This window comes from Colius striatus, chromosome 22 (genome assembly GCF_028858725.1).
Source record: "Colius striatus isolate bColStr4 chromosome 22, bColStr4.1.hap1, whole genome shotgun sequence".
Taxonomy (NCBI): Eukaryota; Metazoa; Chordata; class Aves; order Coliiformes; family Coliidae; genus Colius; species Colius striatus.
The window spans coordinates 5,325,700-5,348,860 of NC_084780.1; the positions used below are offsets into that span (position 1 = coordinate 5,325,700).

Sequence of the window (23,161 nt, forward strand, 5' to 3'; positions counted from 1 at the left end):
CCACACCACTTCTGTACATGATTTCTGTGCAGAAATTCTGGGCAGGGGCAGTGCTTCAAGTCAGCCCTGCCACAGGGAACCATGATGGCTACATGGTTCCAGGCTATAGGCATGCCTGAAGGTAAATTAAGCCTCAAGTCCTTGCCTCAGGTTTGAATGGTCCCAAACATGATGCTCAGGGAAAGCGAAAGTAGGTTACTGACACTCCATGTGAGTCAGGAACAAGGCAGCTGGCAGATGGTCTCAAGCTGTGGGCAAAACAAGAGCCACATGTTTGCAGAGGAGCAAAGTACTGCTCTGTTTCCATCTCTTTTCTGTAAGTGTTTATTTAGGAAGTTATAAGCAATTTTACAAATCATTACAGGTACCAAAAAGCAGTATTAACACATACAAAATGGGCTTCTTACAGGAAGGATGAGGATGGAGTTGCATTTTGGCATGGTGCTGGCAGTAGGTCCCAGCTGGTCTGGAGTGTGGGGCTCCTGGTGATTTTTCTGAACTGAGTGTCTCTTCAGTCATTAATGACCCCTGGCACTGTGACAGTGACTGATATATAAACACAGTCCAGTTCCAGGGCTCAGCCCAGGTAAATCCTGTGCTGGGTAACACATTTTTACTCCTACCTACAGGTCCCTACCTTGGGCACCTTCCAGCCTGTGAGAACTTTTCAGAGAAAGCCTGTCATTATCCAGGTCACCAACAAGGGACTGTTTTCCCTGCCCAGACCACTTTTTGCTCAAAAGCTACTTCAGAGTTATCAAGTGATTACCTGGAAATATATATGTGCTATCACAAGGAGTGTTTGGTTTTTAGTCTTGTCCTAAAGCTATCAAATAATTAAGAATACCTCATGAGTTGTGCACAAGTCACGTTCCTCTGCTGGAGACACCCTTTCCCCATCCACACATCACTTTTTTTGTGTATTTCATCATATTCCAAGCCAGCTCTGCTGACCTAAGCTGGAGGCCATTCTCTTGGAGAATGTGTCCAGTCACCACCAATATAGTTTTCACTGTTCTTGTCAAGGGAGATGCAGGCAAGTGCTCCTGTAATTCACACATGTAACTTTTGTGACTCAAGTTCAAGATTTTCTCTACAACTAGGAAGAACAACTCAAGATACCACAGAAATAGCAATGCTTATCTAGCCCCTCACCCTTCTTTTTTGCTCAAGTGACCCTATAACTGCTCTCAATGCTCCAAGCTGTCCTTCTGTAGGTGCAGAATTAGATGTATTTGAGTCTTCCAGGTGCTTTCATGTTTGAATTCCCTTCTGGTTTGCACACTGCACAGTCTCTTTGAACACTTTGTGTACAGATGCATCCTGCAAAGCCAGCAAACCCAGAGCTCACCTTGCCAGTGCCCTACATTCTGCCTCAAAGCTGAAGGGGTTCTGACATTCACCTTTTCTTTTGACATGCTTCACAGAAGAAAGTTAAGTCACCACAAAAAGATTATATTTCTTGGCAGGAAAAGATATTTCCTTATCAACTCCTTGTTTCCTCTTGTGATGTTTCCACTCGTGGGCAAGGCATGCTATCCCTTCAGCTCCCCTGCAGACCCTTGCCAAGGAACACCCCCAAGACAGAGGTGTAGCTGACATGGGACTGCTGTAACCAGCACAAATCTTCCAAGAGAAAATCAAGCCTGGCACAAGGAACAGATGCAGCATCAGCTGGAGATGTTACACGGTACGTGTCTGACCCATCCCCAACTTGGTTAAAATACAACTCCAGGCAGCAACAAGGTGAAACCCCCAAAGCCCAACAGACACCAAAGTAGCCCAAATACTCCCTAACACTGGGGTTGGCCTCAACAAACTCTGACTGATGGAGACACTCTTGGAGCAAACTGCATGTTCTGTCGACGGGCAGCTACTGGTTTTACTACATTTAATGAATTGCTTACATATTTTGATGCCCAGCTCATACAGATTTCAGGTGGCAAGCACACACACACATAAAATCATCTCAGTCCTTCATGATGCTCCCAGGTAGCTGCTGCCCATGTGTGTATTCTGGAGGCTTCCCCTTCCCAAATCCCATGTGTAGCCATGTCTTACAAACACATCTCCTACTGCAGATACAACAGCTGAAATGCTCATCCTTGCTCCTCTTATTGATCTGCTCTGGCAGGGATCTGCCCTACAGCTGGAGCCTCTTTTCCCTGTGAAGCGCACTAACACCTCAACAGCACTGCAGGCATCACACAGCTGTAACACAACAGCTTTGTGTCAAGCTGGAAAATTAACTGTGCTGTTACTGCATCATTTCCTTGAACATATGTGTATTTTGTCAGCACTGGATACCTCCCACACAGCCTTGAGGCTGAGCACCAAATGACCATCAAGTCCTACAATGCACAAAGATGACATTTGGGTTGGTTTTCTCCCCTCGGTGCTGCTTCACAAGGGAACACACAACTCCACAGCTGTGAAGGGAGCGTTGGCACTCCCTGAATCAGCAGTCTGTGTACCCAACTTCCAAATGTATATAAAATATTAGGGACTGATGTATTGCCCCTCAGAAATGACGTTCCTTTCTGAATCTGAACTCGTTTTAATCCCCTGATAGCATGACTTTTCCTGCCTTCTCACCCTGGCTGTCAGCAAAGACCACCACCTGGATGGTGCTGAGAAGGGAAGCACTGGGTTACTTTACTGTTTGAGACAGGAAGTTTAGACCAAATCCTCATCTTTTCTCCACTTTACACTGCACCTTTGTCTCTGCTGGTGGCTGCTGGGGCCAACCACCAACTGCACCAATGGCAGCAGCAGCTTCAGCCCGTGGACAAGAAGAACTGTGTATGTGTTGTCTGGGTGTGAAGGAGGAGAGTGTGAAGAAAACTAGCACCACTTCCAACCCCTTCCCTTAATGCTGACACAACTGCCTAAAAATATCTCTTTGGCCACCTTCAGAAGAAACCTTCTGCAGAGACCTAGGGCTGCAGATCCACACAGATACCTGACCACAAAATGACAACTTCCAGTGGTCCTACACTGAACCATCACACTGAACTTCATTGCACCCAGTTCCTCTGGCACTTTTTGGTGAACAGCTGTTTCTTCTATGGGACAAAAATAAAAGAGATGCTGTGAGAGCAACTTTAGGAACAATTCATCTGGGTCAAAACACTGTGCAAACTCTTTCTGTTTCAAGTTTGTTCGTCTGCTCCCTTTAAAAGGAAGTTAAAAGGTGTTTTCCATAGCTTGGACTGTTACCTGAGCATTGCACAAAGATTTCTTCCAACAAAAATAATCAAATCATAAACCATTCTTTTGGTGATTACAGTAAATAAGAGACAAGTCACACTACAGAAGCACACACTCCTTCAACTAATGTGCATGTGGTCAGGTTGTCTTCCCACCCTCCCATCACGTCAAACGCCGGGATGAAGATTCTCTTAAAAGTCAACATGAGAGTAAAAATCCTACTCAAGGTTCAGAAAAGATGCTGATCTCCTGGGAAATTGAGTTCCTGCCCAATTCTACTCCACAGAGATCCACCATGTCACACACGGTTTGAAGGCTTTGCCCTGTGCTCAGTGTCTCTGTGCACTTCTGCCCACAGGGAAAGGTCTGAGACCAGCAGGGACAAGTTTACCAGCAAATTCCTCTGGATAACAACCAGAGGGAATACCAGGGTTGCCACATCTTTGGTGAGGACTGGATGTTGTAAGGAGAGAGCTCTCTCTGACACACAGGTCTCCAGAAGTCTCACCTTGTGGGCTTTAAATGGTGTCTCCTTCTCAGAGGCACCACCTGTGCTGCCCCTTCTTACTCTGCAGTAAGGTCCCTAAACAGCCTTTGACAGAATCAAAACCACTCCAGGCATGTCCTCATTCCTCAGGATGTTACACTAAATGCAAGCAGAGGCAGCTGAAGGGATCTGTCCACGGCCAATGCTTCCCCTTTGCCGCCCCAGCTCCCTGTTCCTGCCCCTGCCCCACCACAAATCGTAGTTCAACCCTTTATTCACCCAACCTGCAGAGAGTTTCCCTTTGTGACTAACATTTTCATCTGCCTCTCACTCCAAACTCGAATGTACCAAGGCAATCAGTATTGATCCAGAGGAAATGAAACTGCATTCCAAGCTCTCTAAAAACACCAACATTTAATTTTATAACATAACCAGGGGTTTATTCCACAATATAAACTGCAACATTTGATACAAGCTACCCAAAAAAGGAGAAAGCCAAAATACAGCTGTGGCAATTACTTTACAGATTGGTTTTTTTGTTTCCTGTCTTCTACATCACTGGGCCATCAGTGACACTAGGCTCTAACATTTGCTTTCTGTACATCAACCAATGCTAGGAAGCAACACGCTCTTCAGAATTGTCATTCCAGTCACTGAAAAACCAGACATAGAAGTTATTGCTCAGATAAATAAACCTAACCTACGAAAAACAAAGTGGGGGAAAAACAAACCCAAACCCTAAAGTCTCCAAAGAGTTAAACAGAGTAAACAGGGATTTCCTCAAAAGAGGATTTATTGGGGAAAAAAAATATTCATGGTGCAGGCTTGTTTTGTTTTGTTTTTGCACCTAAACCAAGCTGAATTAAATACGCTGGTAAATCCCAGAGAGGTAATTTAATGCTGTACAAGAAAAGGTGCGTGTGTCAAATGCCTTCCAATTGGTGGAAACCCCTGCAAACAGTCAGCATCTCAAACCTCAACAACCACAAACAGCTCAAGGGAGAAAATACAAAAAGTGTCAAAAAAATTGTTTGTTTGAGTCTGGAAAATGATCCCATAAGGATAGGAGTAGCACCATTTGCAACCTGGTTCTTAAACCAGCCCCTGCGGCTTTATTGGAAAACTCAACCTTCTTTCCTCGAGTCCTCAAGGGTTTTACAGGGAGTTTTACTTCCGGTATTGCGAGTCCTTCCCAGAGCAGCTGGTGCAGATGTAGTCCTCCTTCTCTGCCATCTCTGGCGTGATGCCCACACACACCTGGTGGAACCACTGGTTGCAGCTGCCGTCGCACTGGACCCAATCCACCTATGGAGGCACAGACAGGGCGGTGTTCAGAGAGGGCTGGGCAAACACTCACAGTGCTCCGTGCCCACTTTGGGGCTCTTGAGCTATTTAAATGGGTGAGAAATATTCCCTTGTACAACTACAGTCGCTGTTCTCCAGACTGATGCTGGCAGGAGGGCAGGCATCCCTCGGCCCTCCTGCTGCTTTCCCACCCACAGCAAGACTACGGATGGCAACTGCCCTCCCAGGCCCTGGGGATGTCCCTCTTCTCATCTCCCAGCACAGATGGGCCGTGGAGAGCTCCGAGGTGCTGCCACTACCCTCAGGCTGCAGCCCACCATGTCTATTGACACCTGTGTTTCCAGAGCAGAGATGCACATGGTGTCTGCACCCCCACCTCCCCCTCCCCTCACTGGATGTCTCCCAGTGGCAGCAGACACTGTCTCACAGAATCACAGAACGATTAAGGGTTGGAAGGGACCTCCAAAGCTCATCCAGTGCAACCCCCTTGCCAGAGCAGCACTACCTAGAGTAGGGCACACAGGAACTAGTCCAGGTGGGTTTGGAATGTCTCCAGAGGAGACTCCACAGCCCATCTGGGCAGCCTGTTCCAATGCTTTGTTGCCAAGAGCCTCACGCTCACTCTCTAAGTCCTGTTTCTGCAGTCAGTCTGAGAGCAGCTGATTGTCCCAGGTCCCAGCACCCAGAGCACAGCAGTGCATCTGCCTCTACTGACCTCATCTCCCTCAGGCTGGAGGCAGTTCACAGCAGGGCAGATGGCATCCTCATCCTCAGAGTCCTCCTGCTCAGAGAATGACATGTCTGAGGGAAGCAGGTGGCTTTCGCTGGAACGCTGCACCTCAAAGAGACGCTCCCGCTCTCTCTCCAGTTTGTTAGTGCACAGATCCTTGGAGTGATTCAGTTTCAGTTTCTTCTTTTTGGGTGTTCTCATTTTTTTTACTCTTGCTCTCTTCTCATCACAGAAGCTCTCTCTCTCCAAACGCCGCTTTAGCTTTCTCTCCATGTAACTAATTCCATCCTTTTTCCCTCGGCAGCAGTCGTTCTGTTGCAAAGATATTTCAGCAAAACTGTGAACTCTGCAGCTACCACTCCTCATCCTCATACTGCAGCCCCTGCTTCTGGGAAGGGGCTGAAGGAAAAGCACAGCATTTGACAGAGTCACCTTTCCAGCAGCAGCAGGATGTGTGAGGGGATCAAAGGGCAGCTCACATCTCACTGGCACAATTTATTTAAAACAATATTCTCACTCCCTGTCCCTGAATCTGCTGCTTCAGAGGCAGCTCTCCCAGGAAACCTCCCAGCACGGGACAAGAGGCAAAGCTAGGACAGGGGTAATGAAAATACAGAGAGTGACCATAAAAACCCAGATTCGAATTGTAAAACTGCAACAGGCCACAAATCATATTGAACCAGTTTGTGACAAACTTGTTACCAATAACCTGACTCCTTTTGAACAAAACCCCCTATATTTTCATGGAATTACAGACACACATTCAAACCTCCCTGTGAAGTTGTGGGTTTGAGCCTCCACTCCACAGAGACCCAACCCCACTGCATGGTTGGACACTTGCCTTTTCACTTGTTGCTCCAGCAGCTGATCTCTGCTCTGCCTGTGGGACAGGGCTTTGCTTCATGAACAGGATCTGGTACAGCTCCTGAATTTCTGGCAGAGAAACCTGCAGGAGCTGCGCTTCCATCATCAGCTCATCCAGCTCTGTGCTAACGACTGTTAGGAAAGACAGGGAGGGGGGAGAGTGGGAATTCTTCAGTGTCAGCACAGAGGAGCAGCACACACAAAAATCCTTCTCTGGTAGCACATTAAGAAAAACTGTCAAAGACTTCTCAAGATCTGCAACTGTACAAATGAACTCTTATCTGTTCCATCTTCACTGCTCATTTTTAACAGCAGGATTAGAGACAGACAAAGGCTTGCACAGTTACTGCATTGTGGCTCAGCACCCTTCCATGCTGGCATTTCTTGCTGGTTCAAGGATAAGCAAATGCCATCATTTTTGGCAATTTCTCCTGCTGCTGAAGCTACATAAAGCATGATGATCCCCTCACTACATCACAAGTGGGTAAGGAGAACAAACAGAGTGAGATGCATAGGCAAAGCCAAAAGAGGTGGAAGGAAAGCCGAGAGGATGAACCCAGCAACCAAGTTCCTCTGCAGTCACCACTCTCTGCTGCTGTTGACTCTCAGAACTTGCAGTGGGCTTCTGACACAGCCACAGCCAGGGGAGGCCAAAATCACTGCACAAGTAACAGCTTTTTAACAGAGTACTTGGACAACTCAGTCAAGGCCTGAAAAGTAAACCTGGACTGCCTTGTTTGAACTGTAACATCCAACTGCTGTAACATCAAGTGTGGACTAAGCTGCATTGCCTTGAAAGCATGGAATCATAGAATTGTTTGGTTAGAAGAGTCCTTTAAGCTCATAAGTCCAATCCCTTCCCTCACCCTGCCAAGTCTGGCACTAATCCCTGGCCCTCAGCACCTCAGCTCCATGGCTTTGCGATCAAAGCTTTTGCCCAGCTCCCTGGGCAGCCTGGCACAGGGGCTGACACCCCTCTCAGGGAAACAGTTCTGCCTCAGCCTGAGGCAGAGAGAAGGCAGAACCTGCCCTGAGTGACCTGGCACAGCAGCCAAGAGAACTCAGTCCTCTGTGACACTGTGACAGCTGTGCTGCAGCACAACCTCCAAGGACTTATGTACCCTGTGGGCAATTAGCATCATTGAGAACTTTATCCCCTGCCAGAGCTGGACAAAGCAGCTGAGAGGACAAAGAAGCAACCAGTGTGAAGTCACATACCTCCCTGCCCCAGCCATCTGCTGCTGACCACCAAACAAGAGTGGAGAAAAAAAACAAAGAGAAGAAAAAAAGAGAAAGAAGTCAAAGTGAAGGCTACAAACCATGAAGTGGGATGCAGTGCTGTCCTGTAGAAAATGGAGAATGTAAATATATGGTTCTGTTATCCCAGTCATGAGGCATGGAGAATGACATTGCTCCAATTGTCTGGGAAACCTAGAAAACAAAACACAGAGACATTTTCACTGACTGAGTAGTTTTGAAGTGACAAATAACAGCTATAGAATCAATATTTGTTTCTCTTACAATAGCTGTTCAATCTGATCCACTTAAACCCTTCATCTTACACCTGGAAACAGGCAAAAGCAGCTTTATCATGCCAATTCTTAGCTGTGAGCTGTTGTTCTGAGATCAGAAAGCAGCAGGTGGGCAGTGGCACATGTGGCCAGTGGAGAGTAAGCCTGAGGGGCCACCCTGGCACAGGGAAGCAAGGCCTTCACTTCTGGAATCACCTCAAGTGAGGGAAGTGTTACAGTTTCTCACCATCTGATGAGACACCAACCTGTTTGGAAGCACTTCTCTGCCTCAGCAGCTCGAGGATGTGCTGAGGGCAAACACGTGCTGACCTGTGTGTGGTCCCTTTGGCAGCTCATGAGTGTCACACAGACACCTCACCAGGTGCCTTACAACGTCTTGTCTACCTCACTAATTCAAGTGTCTGGGTCCCTTTCAAAACCTGGCTCTCAGCTGAGCTGGTTTTCAAGTAATTTTTCAAGCTTAACTAAATGCTGCACATTCTGCCCAGTGCCAAAGGAGCCCAACTCCAACAGCTCCTGCTACAAGTACAAGCTCCTCTGAGGGAGTGAGCGGTGGATTACCCTAGGTATTATAGAAAATAGAGTTGCTACAGCACAGGACAGCAATTCTGAGACAATGGATTCACCAAAAAACACCTGAAATCAATTGAGAACAAAGTCTTAGCTCAGTGCCCATGCTGAGGTGGCTCCAGAGGCCACCTCAGACTCGCCCTCAGTACCACCATCTCCAGAAGGCTCCTTGGCTCAGGCACAGCTCATGCACATGGTCAGATGCTCTTGCACTGAGCTTCCCAGGGACGTCTGATTTGGGAAGTGCAGTCACAAGGACCTAACCAGCTCTGACAGGGTTATCTTGATTTAGGAGACTTACTGATTTAAGCTCTAGACCACATAAGAATGATCAAGAGCGCCTTCAGGTGGGAGGAACCTCATGGTACCACGCTGAGCTGGTACAACTGTGCCAATAAAACTGAGCTTAATGTTTCCATTTCTGGTCCAAATATCAACTTATACGCCCAAAACCTTGCCCAGTTTTTCTCAGCTATACTAGTTGGTCTACTAAGAAGATACTTTTATCTTAAATTATCATAAAATAAATCTCTTGGATGCCTGAATACAGTTTCAATTTCTAAGACTAGGCTTTGGTTAACTTGGAGTAGTTGGGTTCCTTCAGAAGCAGCTACGATACCTCTCTGAGCACGTGACACATTTTGTTTCAACATAACTGAGCACAAAAACTCAAACACACAGATGAATTGGGACAGGGTTGGACCTGCAAAACTAAGGTGTTTCCATCAAAAAGGTAAAAGCAACAGAGTGCAGTTCGTTTGAGGGTGGTTTATGTTCTTTATGCTGCACAGACATTATTTATTCTCTCAGGAAAACTAGAAATACATTACTGATTTCCCACTTTCCCTTTAAAAGATCTTTACTGGAGAAAGGTTGAAACTCCCTCATGACCTGAAACACTTGCTGTAGCTTAATTCAGTAATATTAGCAGAATATCCAGCTTGGGAGTTCTAGTAAGCAACATGGAGAAGAAGGAGCAGAAATGGACACAAAATACCACCCAGTTGAGAACAATCTCATCCAAGAGCTGTGCTGGTAGCACACTGGACAGTCTGTGCTTCTGTTACCAATTCCAAACACTTCAAACTATATTGAAATATTTGTAAAGAAGAGAATATAAAACCCAATTGAATGCTAAGCACTCTAGAAACAATAGCTTCAGCAACTCTGTCGTTCATGGTGTCACATTAGAGTGCAGGAGCTGGGAGGAGGAGAAAGATTCTTCAGGAGTAATTGTTCCCAGGACTCCAGCAGAAAAACATGAAGCTGTTGCTGGAGGCCACATGTGTCCTGGGTAACCATCAGGGCAGGACTCAAACTCCTTCCATCTGCAAAGCAACACATCAACCACATGCCTTGCCAGCGTGAACCCGGGACCCAGAGAGGTGCCACGGACAGCCCACACAGCAGCTCAGCCTCACCTTGTTTGTCTCTGGCAACTGGCCTGCTGTGGCTTGCCACCTGTTGTACAACAATCCTGAGCCCATTTTGTCTTGTATGAGTTTTAGATTCCCTGAATACAACATTTGTTGTGCTCTGTGCTGCCAGTTCACAGTTCTCTCGATCATGTAGCGCAGGGCGTCCCCCTCGGGGAGCCGCACGCGGATGCGCTGCAGGGCCGCCAGCAGCGGCAGGATCTTCTCTAGCGGCGGCTTCTCGGAGCGGCGGCAGTGTGGGCACAGCCACACGCGGGGCCCCTGCGGAGCGCTGGGCACCGACACGCAGCCCGTGTGGAAGAACCCTCTGCAGAGCTCACACTGGATCATGGGAGCTGCCGGCTCCTTCTGGCACAGGCAGACTTTCAGCTCGGCGTCCTCCTCCCCGGACAGCACCTTCACTTCGTTGGCTGCTCGCAGAGAACGCAAGGCCTCCATCTCCTTTAGGCGGGCTTCCCCCAGCGTGGCCATCTGAAAGGGAGTTCAAAGCAAGGGTTGGCATCTCCAAAGGAACAGTGCTCATGAGAAACAGGGTGACCTGTGCACAGCCACACTGCAGGTCGTGAAGAAGTTCCTCGCTCCCGCAGGCAAGGTGCTGAACCTTTGAAGGGAAACAGTTGTGAGGATGTGCAGTGATGTGACTTGAATTTCCTTCTGTTTTCTCATGGGGCCCAGAGACACAAAGCTTATTCCCTTACAGAAAATAACCTCCTACCTCCCTTCCTCTGTTCCAGATCCTTCATGTTTTGTGCTACAAAAACGATACCCTCAGTAAAGCAGCTTCAGTTGTGAAACAAGTGCAGATGTGGTGTGCAGCTACTGCTTCATGAACATCTCTCAAGTACATTTTCTGACTCTGTATAATCACAAAACCTACCTGGGCAGCTTTCAGAAACCCCTTGCACATGCTGTCAGGTGCACAGGGCCCTGACCCATGCACTTCAAGTGAAACCCAAGTATCTGCTTGATGCCCCAAATGAATGTGTTTCCCTGGGTGCAGTCCATGTGAGTGTCCCTCTCCTTCAATACCCTTCATTAATGAGATATTGTCTGTCCTTACAGCACTCACAGGATGCAGCCTCTAAGCCTGCATTTCCAGATGAGGGAGACCAAACCCTAAGCACTGAACCCAAGTAGTTGCCATAGGTTAAAACTTGAAGGGACTGTAGCTAAAGGGACAGTTACATTCCATCCCAACCAAACCTACTGCTCCTCACTCATCATGGGACATTTAGCATGACTGTGGTGGAGGCTCTGAAATAAGTCTTTTGGGATGAAGCCCCTTCCCTTGAGCAACCAAGTCAGTTCCATCCAGAACAAGAGTTTCATCAACTTCAGAACAGATGAAATTTTCCTTAATTATTTATGGTATTTGTTTTAAGGACAAACAGTGTTGGGTTACTGTTTTCTTTGAAAGGATCAGACTAGGGAAAACCCAGTCTTACCTTTGACAAGGTTTTGGTATGGTGAGGGGACAGTAGGTCTCATTTTCTCACGTTCCTGTGCTTTGTGAGGGTCTGGGCACTGCCTGGCAATCTCTGAGGCTACTTCATGCACTAAGACAACACACATTTTGTTTTTCCACTAAAAGGAATTTTGGAAAGCCTGAAGCAAGCACAGAGAAGTGCAGTCCTAGAAGTCCTTCTGCAGAACAGCACAGCAGGCAAGAAAGAATGGAAGACAACACTCCTGCCCAAGGGGCAGATGTAAATAAAGACTCAAAGGGCTTAGAAGAAACTTCAGTTCTAAAGGCTCTGAACCCACATACCGCAGAGGCAGTGTCTTTGCTCTCAGAGAGTGCTCTTTCTAAGTCACTCAGAGTCTCCAGCTTAGTGCTTTTCTTCTTTCCACTTGGCACTGGCTCCTTCAATTTCTTCTGTTTTCTCTTCAGATTCAGCATCCCGATATCACAGCGTGGACACAGCACCTGAGAGACAGAAGAGCAGCATTGTCTGCAATGGCTGAAGGCATTTGTCCTGCCTGAACACAGCCACAAGCGACTGTGGGTACAACAGGGACTCCTGCATCCTTCTCCTCCAAACATTTGGGGGACTAGGACAAAGTTATCTGTTAAATGGGGAGAGCTGGAAGGTTAAGAGTTCAATTCTATACAACAGGCAGATCACAAACACCTTCATGTTTCACTTGGATTGCAGGTACAGAGACAGCTGGCACACTGCAGGGTCTTCTTCCAGGGCTAAGATCTCTTACCTCCAACAGAGAATAAGGAGAGTTCTCACACAGGAAGGTGCCAGCAGCACACTCCTTCCAGGCCTGAACCTCTGACACCAAGGCCTCCAGCCGTGGCAGGTAGTCCAGGTGCACTGGGATGGATCGGCCTCTCGTGACAAGTTCCACCAGCGTGTCCAGGACGGGCACACGTCCTCCAACCTGTCAGAGTGTAGTTCAGAGATGCTGGATGTATGTAAGATGTACCACTTCTCAGAACCACAGAAAGGTAGGATGATCTCTAAAGAATTAGAGATCATCTAGTCCAACCCACTTCATGCATCTCAGCAAGTCATTTCAAGTAACTGAAGGTAGAGCCTGTAAAAATGAACTTACTGCTGAGACACTTCAGGCACTTCCACAGCTGTTATGCCAATATTTTTGCTTCTCATGCTCTAGTCAACAAGTACAGTAACACAGGGAAAGCTAATAAAATACTTGGGTGCAGAAGTGCACCCATGTCTATGGCAACAGATGGTACCAATGGCTCAAGAATTCATAACTCAGTGTGACACTGCAGCACCTAGCATGGGGCTGACGACCCAACAGCATCACAGTCACTCGCTGTGAAGCTGAGAGTACAGCTCATGTACCTGCAGAGCTTCCACCTCCTGCAGCCAGTCTTTGGCCTTCTGCACCGCGTCCTTCAGTGCAGCCCTGCTGGGGAGGTAGGCTGGGATCTCCTCCATCTCCTTCACTGCAGCCGCCAGACTGCTCAGGGACTGCCGTGGTCTGTGGAAACAAAGCACGATGAACAACAGAGAGCCCCTTCAGGAGCAAAGTCAACTGTTTCCATCTTAAGATGGAAAGCTCAGGGAAGTACAAATTGCAACACTAAGATTTAGCTTCTACCTGGCTTTTATCAGATTTCTGGCTTTGTCATCCCAGTGCTCAGACACGGTGAGGAGCTCCTGCAGCTTCGCCATTGCTTTCTCAACCGCCGGGTAGGGAGCGAGTCCGACACCTGAGTCTATGAGACGTCTCATATCATCTAGAGTGAGTGAGTTTTGGTCTGAGGAAGCCAGCTGCACGTCCTCGAGCCAGCGTGCCTGCTCCAGGCGTATCCGCAGCTCAGCCAGCTGGGGCAGGTCGACGTCGAAGTCAAAGCTGACGTCCAACAGCTCCTGAAGTTCTGCAGCACTCGGCATTTCCTCAGAAAGGAGTTTTTGGCTTTGCTGTTGAAAAGCTTCCACACGATCAAGAAGATCCTGAAATAGAGAATCACAGAATGGCTGAGGTTGGAAAAGACTTTTATGTTCATACAGTCCAGCCCTTCCCCCAGCACTGCCAAACCCACCACTAAACCACTAACCCATGGGCCTCAGCTACATGGCTTCGAGATCCCTCAGGGAAGGGGACTCCAACGTGGCCATCAGCAGCCTGTGCCAAGGCTGGAAAACCCTTCCAGGGAAGAAATTGTCTCTCATCTCCAATCTAAACCTCCCTTGGAGCAACAGTTTCCTCTTGCCCTGTTACTTGTAGCTTGGGAGCAGAGACCAAACCCCCCTCAGCCACCATCTCCTGTCAAGGAGTTTCCAAGAGCGAGATAGTCTCCCCTCAGCCTGCTCTTCTCCAGCCTCAACACCCCCATTCCCCCAGTCCCTCCCCAGTACCCTTGTGCTCCAGCCCCTTCCCCAGCTCTGTGCCCGACTCTGGCCACGCTGCAGCCCCTCAGTGTCCCTGTGGCAGTGAGTGAGGGGCCCAGCACTGAGCACAGCCCTGGAGCTGCAGCCTACCCAGGGCCCAGCACAGGGGGACAATCTCTTTTTAGAGATATATTAAATTGCAATCCCACCTCCAGTAACTGTTGGTCCTTTATATTAAGAGCCTAATTTGCATGAATATATATAATTTAGGATAGTTGAGAATGATATCAAAGAATACCCTGACCATATGTGTTTGATATTTCCCTGTTCAAGAAGACCAGATGGAGAACTGTTTGCATGTCTGCCATTTCTGAACTTCTGTTTTTTAAACAGTAAGAGCATTTCAGAGTTACCAATGCTATAAACAAATAACTGTAAACAGGATTAGAGAAAACTCTGACACTCCGTTCCAGACCTGATCAAGCTTCAAAACCAATAGCCAAAGCTGAGTTGAACTGTTTGATTCTGATTCAATAGTTACATGATACCATCTGGTCTCTCAGCATTGTGCAGACACTTTAAGAGACCATTTAGGAGCTGGACCCTGCACCTCCTGGTTCCAAGAGTCACAAACACACAAAGTCCTTCTTTAAGACAGGAATTGCTGCTGCCCAGTATTTATGTTCCTGATCTTTATTACCCCTCAGTGTGACGTGCAACATTCTGGCAAATTCTGAAACCAAATCTTGAATTTCTTTCAGTTCATCTGAGGGTTGATCATCTGGTGAGCAAATAATCAGCACGAGCTGATGGTTGTGGGAGACAAAGTGATCTGACTCACTGCCAGCAGCAGGTACTCTGCTAGAACAACTATTTAGGTAGCTTAGGCTGATAGCTTTGGCTGGGCTTGTCTTTACTTTTCCTGGAATGTGGGTTGACAGGGAGAGGAGGTATCTAATTACAGGACTATGAGAAAGCTGATTCTGGATTAACAAAGAGGGAAAGTGATATAAATGGGAAAAGTGTCACTCAGAGAATTATAAGTTTTAAGCATTCTCATGATAAACCTGGCTTCACTCCTAACAGAAGACTAGGCAACTGACCCCAAACACTTAACCTGTAGTTACCCAGGTCATCCTGCTGCTTTCCTTTGCATCACCTCCTACAACATTAACGTTTTGATTCCCATATGCTGTACAAAACCCTCCTGACCACAGACTCCAGCGGGCCAGAGAGCTCCGTTACGCAAACCGCCCCGGCCTGCCAGTTACCGTATTTATTCTTGGAGCAAACAGTAAGATGAGATTGATACAGTGCAAATACATCACTATGACAAACGCTTGTGTTCTTTCCTCTAGAACTTTCCAAGTTACCTTCAGTAATGGTGTCTGACTGAGGACACAGGGCAGAGCATAGAGCTGCCTCACGAAGAGCCGCAGCTCGTTCACAGTCAGTTGGTTTTGACACTTCCCCCCTCCAGAGCGGTACCTGCAATGACACACCAACCATTCAGCTTTGTTGGATGCCATTAAGGAAGAAAATCAAATCTACACTTCTCAAACATCTGCTGGTGATTTCTTGTGAGGCAAGCTTTACTCATAAATAATAGAATACTCAAAAGCATCCAAGGAGCCCAGGGCTTACATCCATGGGAAAACTTCACTTAGCTGCAGCAGAATAAGCCATTGTTGGAAGGACTCTTTCATATTAAATAGTATTCTGGAACAACTACTCAGCCTTGGAAGAGTGCTGCTTATTATGGAATAAAATTGGGCTTTTTTCCAGGACACAAAGGAATTGTGGACAAACCATTCAGTTATGTTGCAATAGCTATTGTAGTAGGCTCTGCCCATGCCCACACCAAAAGAGAACAAATCCCAGTTTTGAATGGGTTTTATATTTACAGGTCGTGTAGGCACTTCTGAACAATCCTCTTTACACTGAAATCATCATTTTCATTTGTATCTAAAAGCTTTGTATCAAATGAGTGGCTTATAAGCATTAACAATCTGGCCAATATTAAAAACCTCTCTAAACTCAAGCCAATACTAACTAGGCCTGAGAACCCTGAACAGAAAAGGAAAGAAATCTCTTACAATGCTGGCTCCAATTTAATTCACAATATGTCATTTAAACAAAAGAGGAAAACATCATCCCAGCAGGACATGCCAGCATGACTGGAATGTGAACACTATAAAATGCATTTTAATTTACCATTCTATGTTAAAAATAGATCTTTTTAAAGGATATGCAAGATCATATTGGGAGTTCCCCAAACCCACAGCAAGTCGAACAAGAAAACGAATTCAGGTACAACACAGGCTGCCTTACAGTCTACAGTATTTTACTATTTTGGATGGAAGTCCTGTAGTATCTTCCAGGGAAACACATAAGTTTTAACATAAATACTTCTGTGCATCCACACACACTCATATCCATGTGGGGTTATTAATCACAAACCCAAACCCAGTATATAAACCCAATATCCAAACTGGGGGGAGTTGAGGTAGGGGTGGATCACTGCTGAGGCATCAGTCAGCAGGTGGTGAGCAATTGTATTGGGCAACATTTGTCTGTCTTTGGTTTTATTTCTTTCTTTTGTTACTTTTTCATGAATACTCCCATCAGCTTCAGCTGAGGACATGAAGACACTTAATTTTTCCACAAGGCATTAAGTGTAATGAATCTAAGGACATATGCAGCACTGACAGAGTTCCAATCCCCCAGTACAACGACAAGTGGATTGTATCTTGTGGGGTGTTGCTATGTCTGGAAATGCCACACCAGTCTTCCCTTCTGGAGGGAATGAATCCACTGCCCAACTGTCAAACATAGAGGAAGAAGAGACTGAAAGCCTAGGATGTTTAACTTATTACATCCAGTAGAGGTGGATCCCCCTTAAACGATGGCTCTCTAGAGACAACAAAAAGATGACTTCCATCTTTAAGTCTTACAGAACACTGGCATCTGCATCTATCACTGGCATCTATCTTCAGTGACTCAGTGTTGTTGCAAACACAGAGTAACATTTACCTGGTTTGCCTTTTGCCATTAAGAAGCTGCTGTGCAACCGAGGCACATTTGTCTGCATCCTGTGTCACCAGTCTGAGGTGTCGCAGTAGATCGTTGTCTGGAAACTTTTTCATTTCTGATTCTTCTATCAAAGACTTGAAACTGATGAGACCTTTCAGGAAAGACACTAAGTTAATGAAACTTTCCCTTTGTGATAGATGTTAAATGGCAAGGGTGAGTAAGAGTTGCTTTAAATCATGAAACTGGGTAAGATCTCTTTTGATTGTCACAGAAGACAAAAGTTGCTGATGTTGTGAAACAAACAAAAAAAAATAGAAGAGAGAAAACCCAGCCATTTTAAATTATGTGTTGTGGGAAAAAGGTTAAGACACTTACTTTTTTTGTTGTTAATTTTGGCCTCCAGAGCCTCGCTGACGTTGGAAGCCCACTCGTTGTACGACTCCGCTCGCATCTTGAGCGCGTTCATCATCGGGTACAGCTCCTCCAGCGTGTAGCGGTACCTGCAAGTACCACAGAATGCAAAGCCCTCAGCAAAAGCTGGAGGAGGGGAGCAGCAGGGTGGAAAGGAGGGGCATCAAGATGTTGTTGATCTATACAACACAGAAATCATCCACTATGCATCCAGGGGTATATAATAGACCTAAAGCCACATTGTGTAGCTCCCAAGACAATATCAACATTGCAATTACTTCAAAAAGCAACTTTAACAAGCAGTTGGGAAATTGTCTTATGATAAATTGCATTCAAGTAGGACAAATACAACAAACAACAGGAAAGGAAAGATGACAATAGGAAGGCAAGCTAACAAAAGCAGAAAACCAGCACTCGGCAAGGACGACCCTGCTATAAAGGAAAAAGCAAACTAACTTATCCAGCAATTTTTTGCCATTATAGAGCAGAAGAGCTGACTGCTGAAAAGAAAGAGTCTTTGTATAGGAGCACAATAAAGGCACTTTGTTTGGGGGACACTATATTTGCAAAGGACTGAGGGAAACAGAGCACAGAGATGAGCAGTGCTAACGCAACAGAGCAAGCGCCAGATGATCTACACACACAAACATCACCAGCACACAGAATTATTCACTACCTAAAGCTTACCCAAGTTTATATTTGTAGGAGGGACAGGAACAGAGATCCTCGACGTGGTACAAGCACACCAGTAACCCAGGTTTACATGGACAATAAACAGCAGACATGAAGCAGGTGGTTTTACACTTCAAGCACTGTCGCTCGTCATCAGGAAACAGCTCAAAAGCCACTCTCTCTGCATCAGTCACTCCCTGCAAAAGAACGTGTTCCATCACTTCAAAGTGTAATGAAGGGGTGATTATTCCAAGCTAAAACATTAGAAGCTAAATTTATCAAAGGAATCATGAAGTTTAGAAGTAAGATATTAAATCCAGGTAGACAGAAACCACGGGTAATGAAAAATCACCTGTTCTGATTGAACTACTGAAAGGAAAATATGACTTCAAAAGAGACATTCTGAACATTAAGGGGCAGATGCTAAACCAAGATGCACAACAAATGATTCTTTAGCCAAGCAGTCCTCTGAAGTAAAAACTGCTGCTCAGGAAGGTACTAAGGCCCTTGCCAGCACAGTACAAGTCCCCACGTGCTTGCACACCACAGTTTCGACCGTTAGTTTGTTGGTTATAACGTGATTTCCTCCAACTCACCAGTTTATCAACCTTCTCACGTAACCTCTTCTCATCTTCAATCATAATAGCCATGTCTTTCTGAACAGTAGATGCTACCACAACGTCCAGGTCATCTGCTTTGGAAGCCATTTTACAGATCATCTCATCGTGAGAGAACACGCAGTAGCGGTGCAGCAGCCGGTAATGTTCCACACACTGGCGACCCAACGGCAGCTGTGTGGAAAAACACCCAGTGAATGAAGAGCTGCTTTGGGAAATTACATGAAGATAGTAACTTTTTATGCTACTGACCAAAAACTATCCAAGTGACAAGCCAAGACAAATCCTTCTAGTAACAATACTCCTAATTCAGAGTGTAAAACAAGAGAAAGCATAGACCCTGAGTTGTTGTAACCCAGGGCTGCTGACAGCTCTTTCACAGGGGCACTGTGGGTGCAAGTTTAGGTGCATTCAGCAGGACAACGAGCTACCTGGAGGAGACCATAATTATGGTAATGAAATCACTAGACCTCAGTAAGCTCAGGAAGACCCAAGCTAAAAGTACACAGAGGCTGAGGAAGTGTCAAAGGGCAGCAGACGAACACTCGCCCTGCTCCTGCCACTCGAGGGATGCCCCGTCACACGTGGGTTACAGGGCACACTGAACATTTTGCCCAGATGATACGGCTGGTTTGTGTAGGGTGAGAAATTGCTGACTCCATGAACCACTGAAGTCTCTAACTAACCCCAGGCAGAGTGAAAATTCATTAGGAGCTGGGCAGGGTACTCAGAGCTTTAAGGTTCTCACTTGCCAGGCCAAGAGGGATGCTCCAGTTACAGTGTTATGTATTAAGGGTCCAGTATGAAACTCACTGGAGGACAACAGAGAAAACAAACCCAAACCAACCAATATGCAAACACAGCCACAATGAATGAAGCTTTCTTCCAACTTTAGTCATCTCCTATGTCATCACTTCTACTTCAGAGATGTTTTTTAAACCTAGCATCATTTTAACACGAGTTGCATTCACAAATGCTCAGGTCTTTTTGGGGAAAAAATGATCAGAAGAGGAGTAATTCAAAATATCAGCAGCTTAAAAAAGGATCTTTCTGAGATCAGGCAACACTGTCTGAGAAGCCTGCTGGGAAGGAGAAATGATTACTTGTCACTTTGTAACAACTATCCTCCATTTAGTTTCATTTTCATTTAAATAAAAGATAAAAAACTTAATAAATGACTGTGACCTAATGACCTCAACCTTCTGGTTTTAACATTTAAAGCTTTCTGTTCCCTTCTTATTACTATATTTTTCCCTAAAAAACTGCAACAGCTCTGCTATCCAAGAGTTACTCATATCAGACGCAGTTCTTACTACTTTTCCACCCCAAGAGGACTACTGAAATCTTTAACTGTTCTTAATGTGTGTTAAATGCATAAGCTGACTTTGTCACAGAAACCAAAGCAGAAAAGAAGTCCAAGACAGCTTTGGTTTTCATCTGTAGAAAGCACAGCAACGAAGAGTAAATTTTCAATCCAGCTCTTGAGGATTTGAACAGAATTTGAGGCTACAGAAGGGGTAGGTTCTAGCAGCACTGGTGCTTCTCAGGTTTTAGGCCTTGCCTACCTCCTTGCTGTAAAAGGTACATCATCTGTAATGCATCATTCCAAAGGAACCAGAGCAAGTCCACAGTTCACTACATGAACAGAATACCTTCAGAAAGACATTGTTACGTTCCATAATGCTTGTCCATCAACAGTAAATTGGAGCTGTATGTCAGCTGGGAACAACTTTGGAACTGCACACTTCATGAAAAAACTGGGTTTGGAACATACCCAATCAACTGTGCAGAAGTTCACAGCTTCAGCAAAATTGAAACCCTGGTTGAAGCCACTGTGATAAGCTCTTGGAAAGGTGATCACAAACTCCCCAGCACACTGATTGGTTCGATAAACCTAGGAGAAAAGACAGACAAGCATTAGGTCAAACCTGTGCAGAGTGCAGGCTGTGAAGAGAATACGGATTTCCAGTTCCCAGTAACTTCTACCATGACTTTGGTTAGTTTTAAAAGGCAAGCCCAAGAACGACAACTGGCATTGAGAGAGCCATGGTTTCCTTCAGCCATACTTGCAGCCTGAGCCACTGAGGCAGCTCTGTGCCTCCTGCATGCAGTCACACAGGTGAAGCTGAAGGGGAAGGGAAATTTAGAACCTACTCAAAAGTTCATAGTGCTGTAAACCTAACACTTCTGGTGCTACACAGTCAGCATGAAAGCAGGCAGGTCTTCCTGCATCTTTCAGTTTTGGAGTCTCCCAAAGCATAGTGGACACCACAAATTTTGCTGCTTTTTCCAGATTTTCCTTTTAAGTCCCAAGGTCACTTGGTCAAATGCTAATTAAGTTGTAAAGGGACATAATTCCCATGAATAAGCTAGCATGGAATATAATGGAAACTGATGAAAAATGTTTAAAAATACCTAAGAACTTATCCATGAAAAATAAGAGGATGTGGATGACAAAGGAAGAATGGGGTTTGGCCCCTTGACAGGGACTCTATGCCAAAAACACCTGTCTGATTAGACAGACATATGAAGAGCTCCTGCCATTGTTTCAAAGGTCAAGACTATACTTCCCAGCTGAGATACAGAAATAGAAATACACTAAGGTGGATCTCTGGAGAAGAGGTTGCCAGGCAGTTCCAAAAGCAATGATTCCATTGCCCACCTGTTCATACCGGCACATTATACTAGACAAGGAAGATAAAACACACATGGAAACTATCACACCATCTCTGTAATAAAAGTGGCTTCAATTATCAGCTTTGAAGTAGAATTCAGTGCAAGTGAAAGAGGGTTGGGTCTGGGGGAGTAGCACAGGAGTCCAACAACATACAGGCACTCCGTGGGCCATCAAAGTATTCGGGTTCATTATGGTGACAAGTTGGTGCAAGAGATCTGGCTGAGATTCAAATAGCTCTGGAGCAAGCTTCTTCATTACATCCTCCAGCTGTTCAGCTGCATACCCTGGGGCTCCATACCACGTTTTAGGCTCCCCCCTGCAAGATTATTAAACAAAGTTAAATACAAGCAATCTTGTAAGTTACATTTTCAGTCTTCTGCTTTAAAACACACCATGTCAAAAGAAAGGGTATATCACCAGGAAGGAATGCAAAGATTATGCACCTTCCTGAATCTTCACATTTTGCACACGTCCCTCCTCCAGACCTAAGTTTGTAACTGCCTACATTTCTGAGCACATGCTTAAAATATTCTGGGGGAATAAAAAAGAGACTGAAGAAGTCCTCAGTGAAGTTCTGCTGATTCCAGCACAACCTCAAAACACGAGCTGTCTGTCTTTTACCATGACACAAGCTCCCTCTTGGATCTAACAACCAAAGCCAGTTCTTTCTGCCTTGTGCACAACTGCCATAAAATTAATTTATACTAAGTAGAAATTAAGCTTCTAAATTATGCAAAAAAGACATCAAGGAAAAAACAAGTCATCCATATCCAGAGCAAGAACAAAGAACTTTAAGAAACAGCTTAATCCAGTGAAAGTCAGTTGAGCAAAATTGTTATGCAGATGTGTTCCAGTAGATACTGTTTCAGGTTTAGAGTGGAGCTGTCTCACTGCAGCTCTAAGATGGCAAATGCCTTCCAATCCCTTCTAAAGACCTATGTTAGAAAAGGCATTTAGAAAAGATGATGATGGACAAATCACCTTCTCCCAAGATTCCTGAAGAGCTGGCAGAGAAAAGCTGACCCAAGGGTGTTCCTTTTCTCCACAAAGTATGAAGCAATTGGGAGGACTCCAGAAGATGAGAGTGAAGTATAAATCCAGAAGCATGTCCCTCATACCCAGGAGCTTATTCCTGTACTCAAACAGCACCTCTGTCACAGTGAAGAGGACAGCTAGCAGGAAGGACTGTGGAAGGGCAGTTCCACATCTATCACAAGGAGTAGCACCAGCTGAGCCACCATTATGCGTGTTAAATGACTGTGCAGCCTTGGACCTGGTCATCATCTTGGAACAATTTTATGAATTCATGAATACCAGCCACTAAAAACAAGATGCAACTAAAAAGTGTCCTGTGTCCTGACCCAGCACTGGGTTAGTCAAGAACTCTGCTCCTTGCTAAGTGTCAGTGCCAAGAAATGGATGGCAGCAGTCAAACTATGCTAAACTTGGACCGGGATACTGGTACCAGGGTGTCTGGACTCCAGGAGAACAGGTAATGGAGAAAGACACAATTCTAAGGGATGTGTTAAGATGCCAGCCTTATGAAGGCAGCACAGTGCTGAATGGGTGAAGGTGACAGTTCTCTCTGCACTGCTACCGATAGCTCCACGTGTCTGCCTTTAGAAATAACAACATCAATGACCACAACTCTTCCTCTGACTGTGACTGACATTTACTTGCAAACATCTTCAGAGGCAAATATTTGGGTTTTTCTCCTTCTACCATTTCAAGAACTACCACAGAATTTATAGTCACACAGGAGAACTACCTTCAACCCTATGAAAGGTCTGCTGCTGTAGCCT

The 23,161-nt window shown here is 45.7% G+C and overlaps 1 protein-coding gene across 1 annotated transcript in view; it reads right to left on the bottom strand.

Annotated features, from left to right (window-relative positions):
- Positions 1–353: 353 nt before the first annotated feature.
- The window catches only part of KDM5B (lysine demethylase 5B), a 47,012-nt gene continuing 24,204 nt past the window's right edge, over positions 354–23,161 (bottom strand). Inside the window, exons 12-27 of the mRNA XM_062013370.1 lie at positions 21,513–21,675; positions 20,457–20,576; positions 18,662–18,856; positions 18,081–18,262; positions 17,358–17,482; positions 16,983–17,133; positions 15,323–15,437; positions 13,216–13,571; positions 12,957–13,095; positions 12,346–12,525; positions 11,903–12,061; positions 10,120–10,605; positions 7,916–8,027; positions 6,574–6,728; positions 5,718–6,044; positions 354–5,002 (exon numbers count right to left, since the gene is read on the bottom strand). Of these exons, the coding sequence (XP_061869354.1) occupies positions 4,865–5,002; positions 5,718–6,044; positions 6,574–6,728; positions 7,916–8,027; positions 10,120–10,605; positions 11,903–12,061; positions 12,346–12,525; positions 12,957–13,095; positions 13,216–13,571; positions 15,323–15,437; positions 16,983–17,133; positions 17,358–17,482; positions 18,081–18,262; positions 18,662–18,856; positions 20,457–20,576; positions 21,513–21,675 (3,103 nt within the window). The 3' untranslated portion in view covers positions 354–4,864. The remainder of the gene's footprint in view (positions 5,003–5,717; positions 6,045–6,573; positions 6,729–7,915; positions 8,028–10,119; positions 10,606–11,902; positions 12,062–12,345; positions 12,526–12,956; positions 13,096–13,215; positions 13,572–15,322; positions 15,438–16,982; positions 17,134–17,357; positions 17,483–18,080; positions 18,263–18,661; positions 18,857–20,456; positions 20,577–21,512; positions 21,676–23,161) is intronic.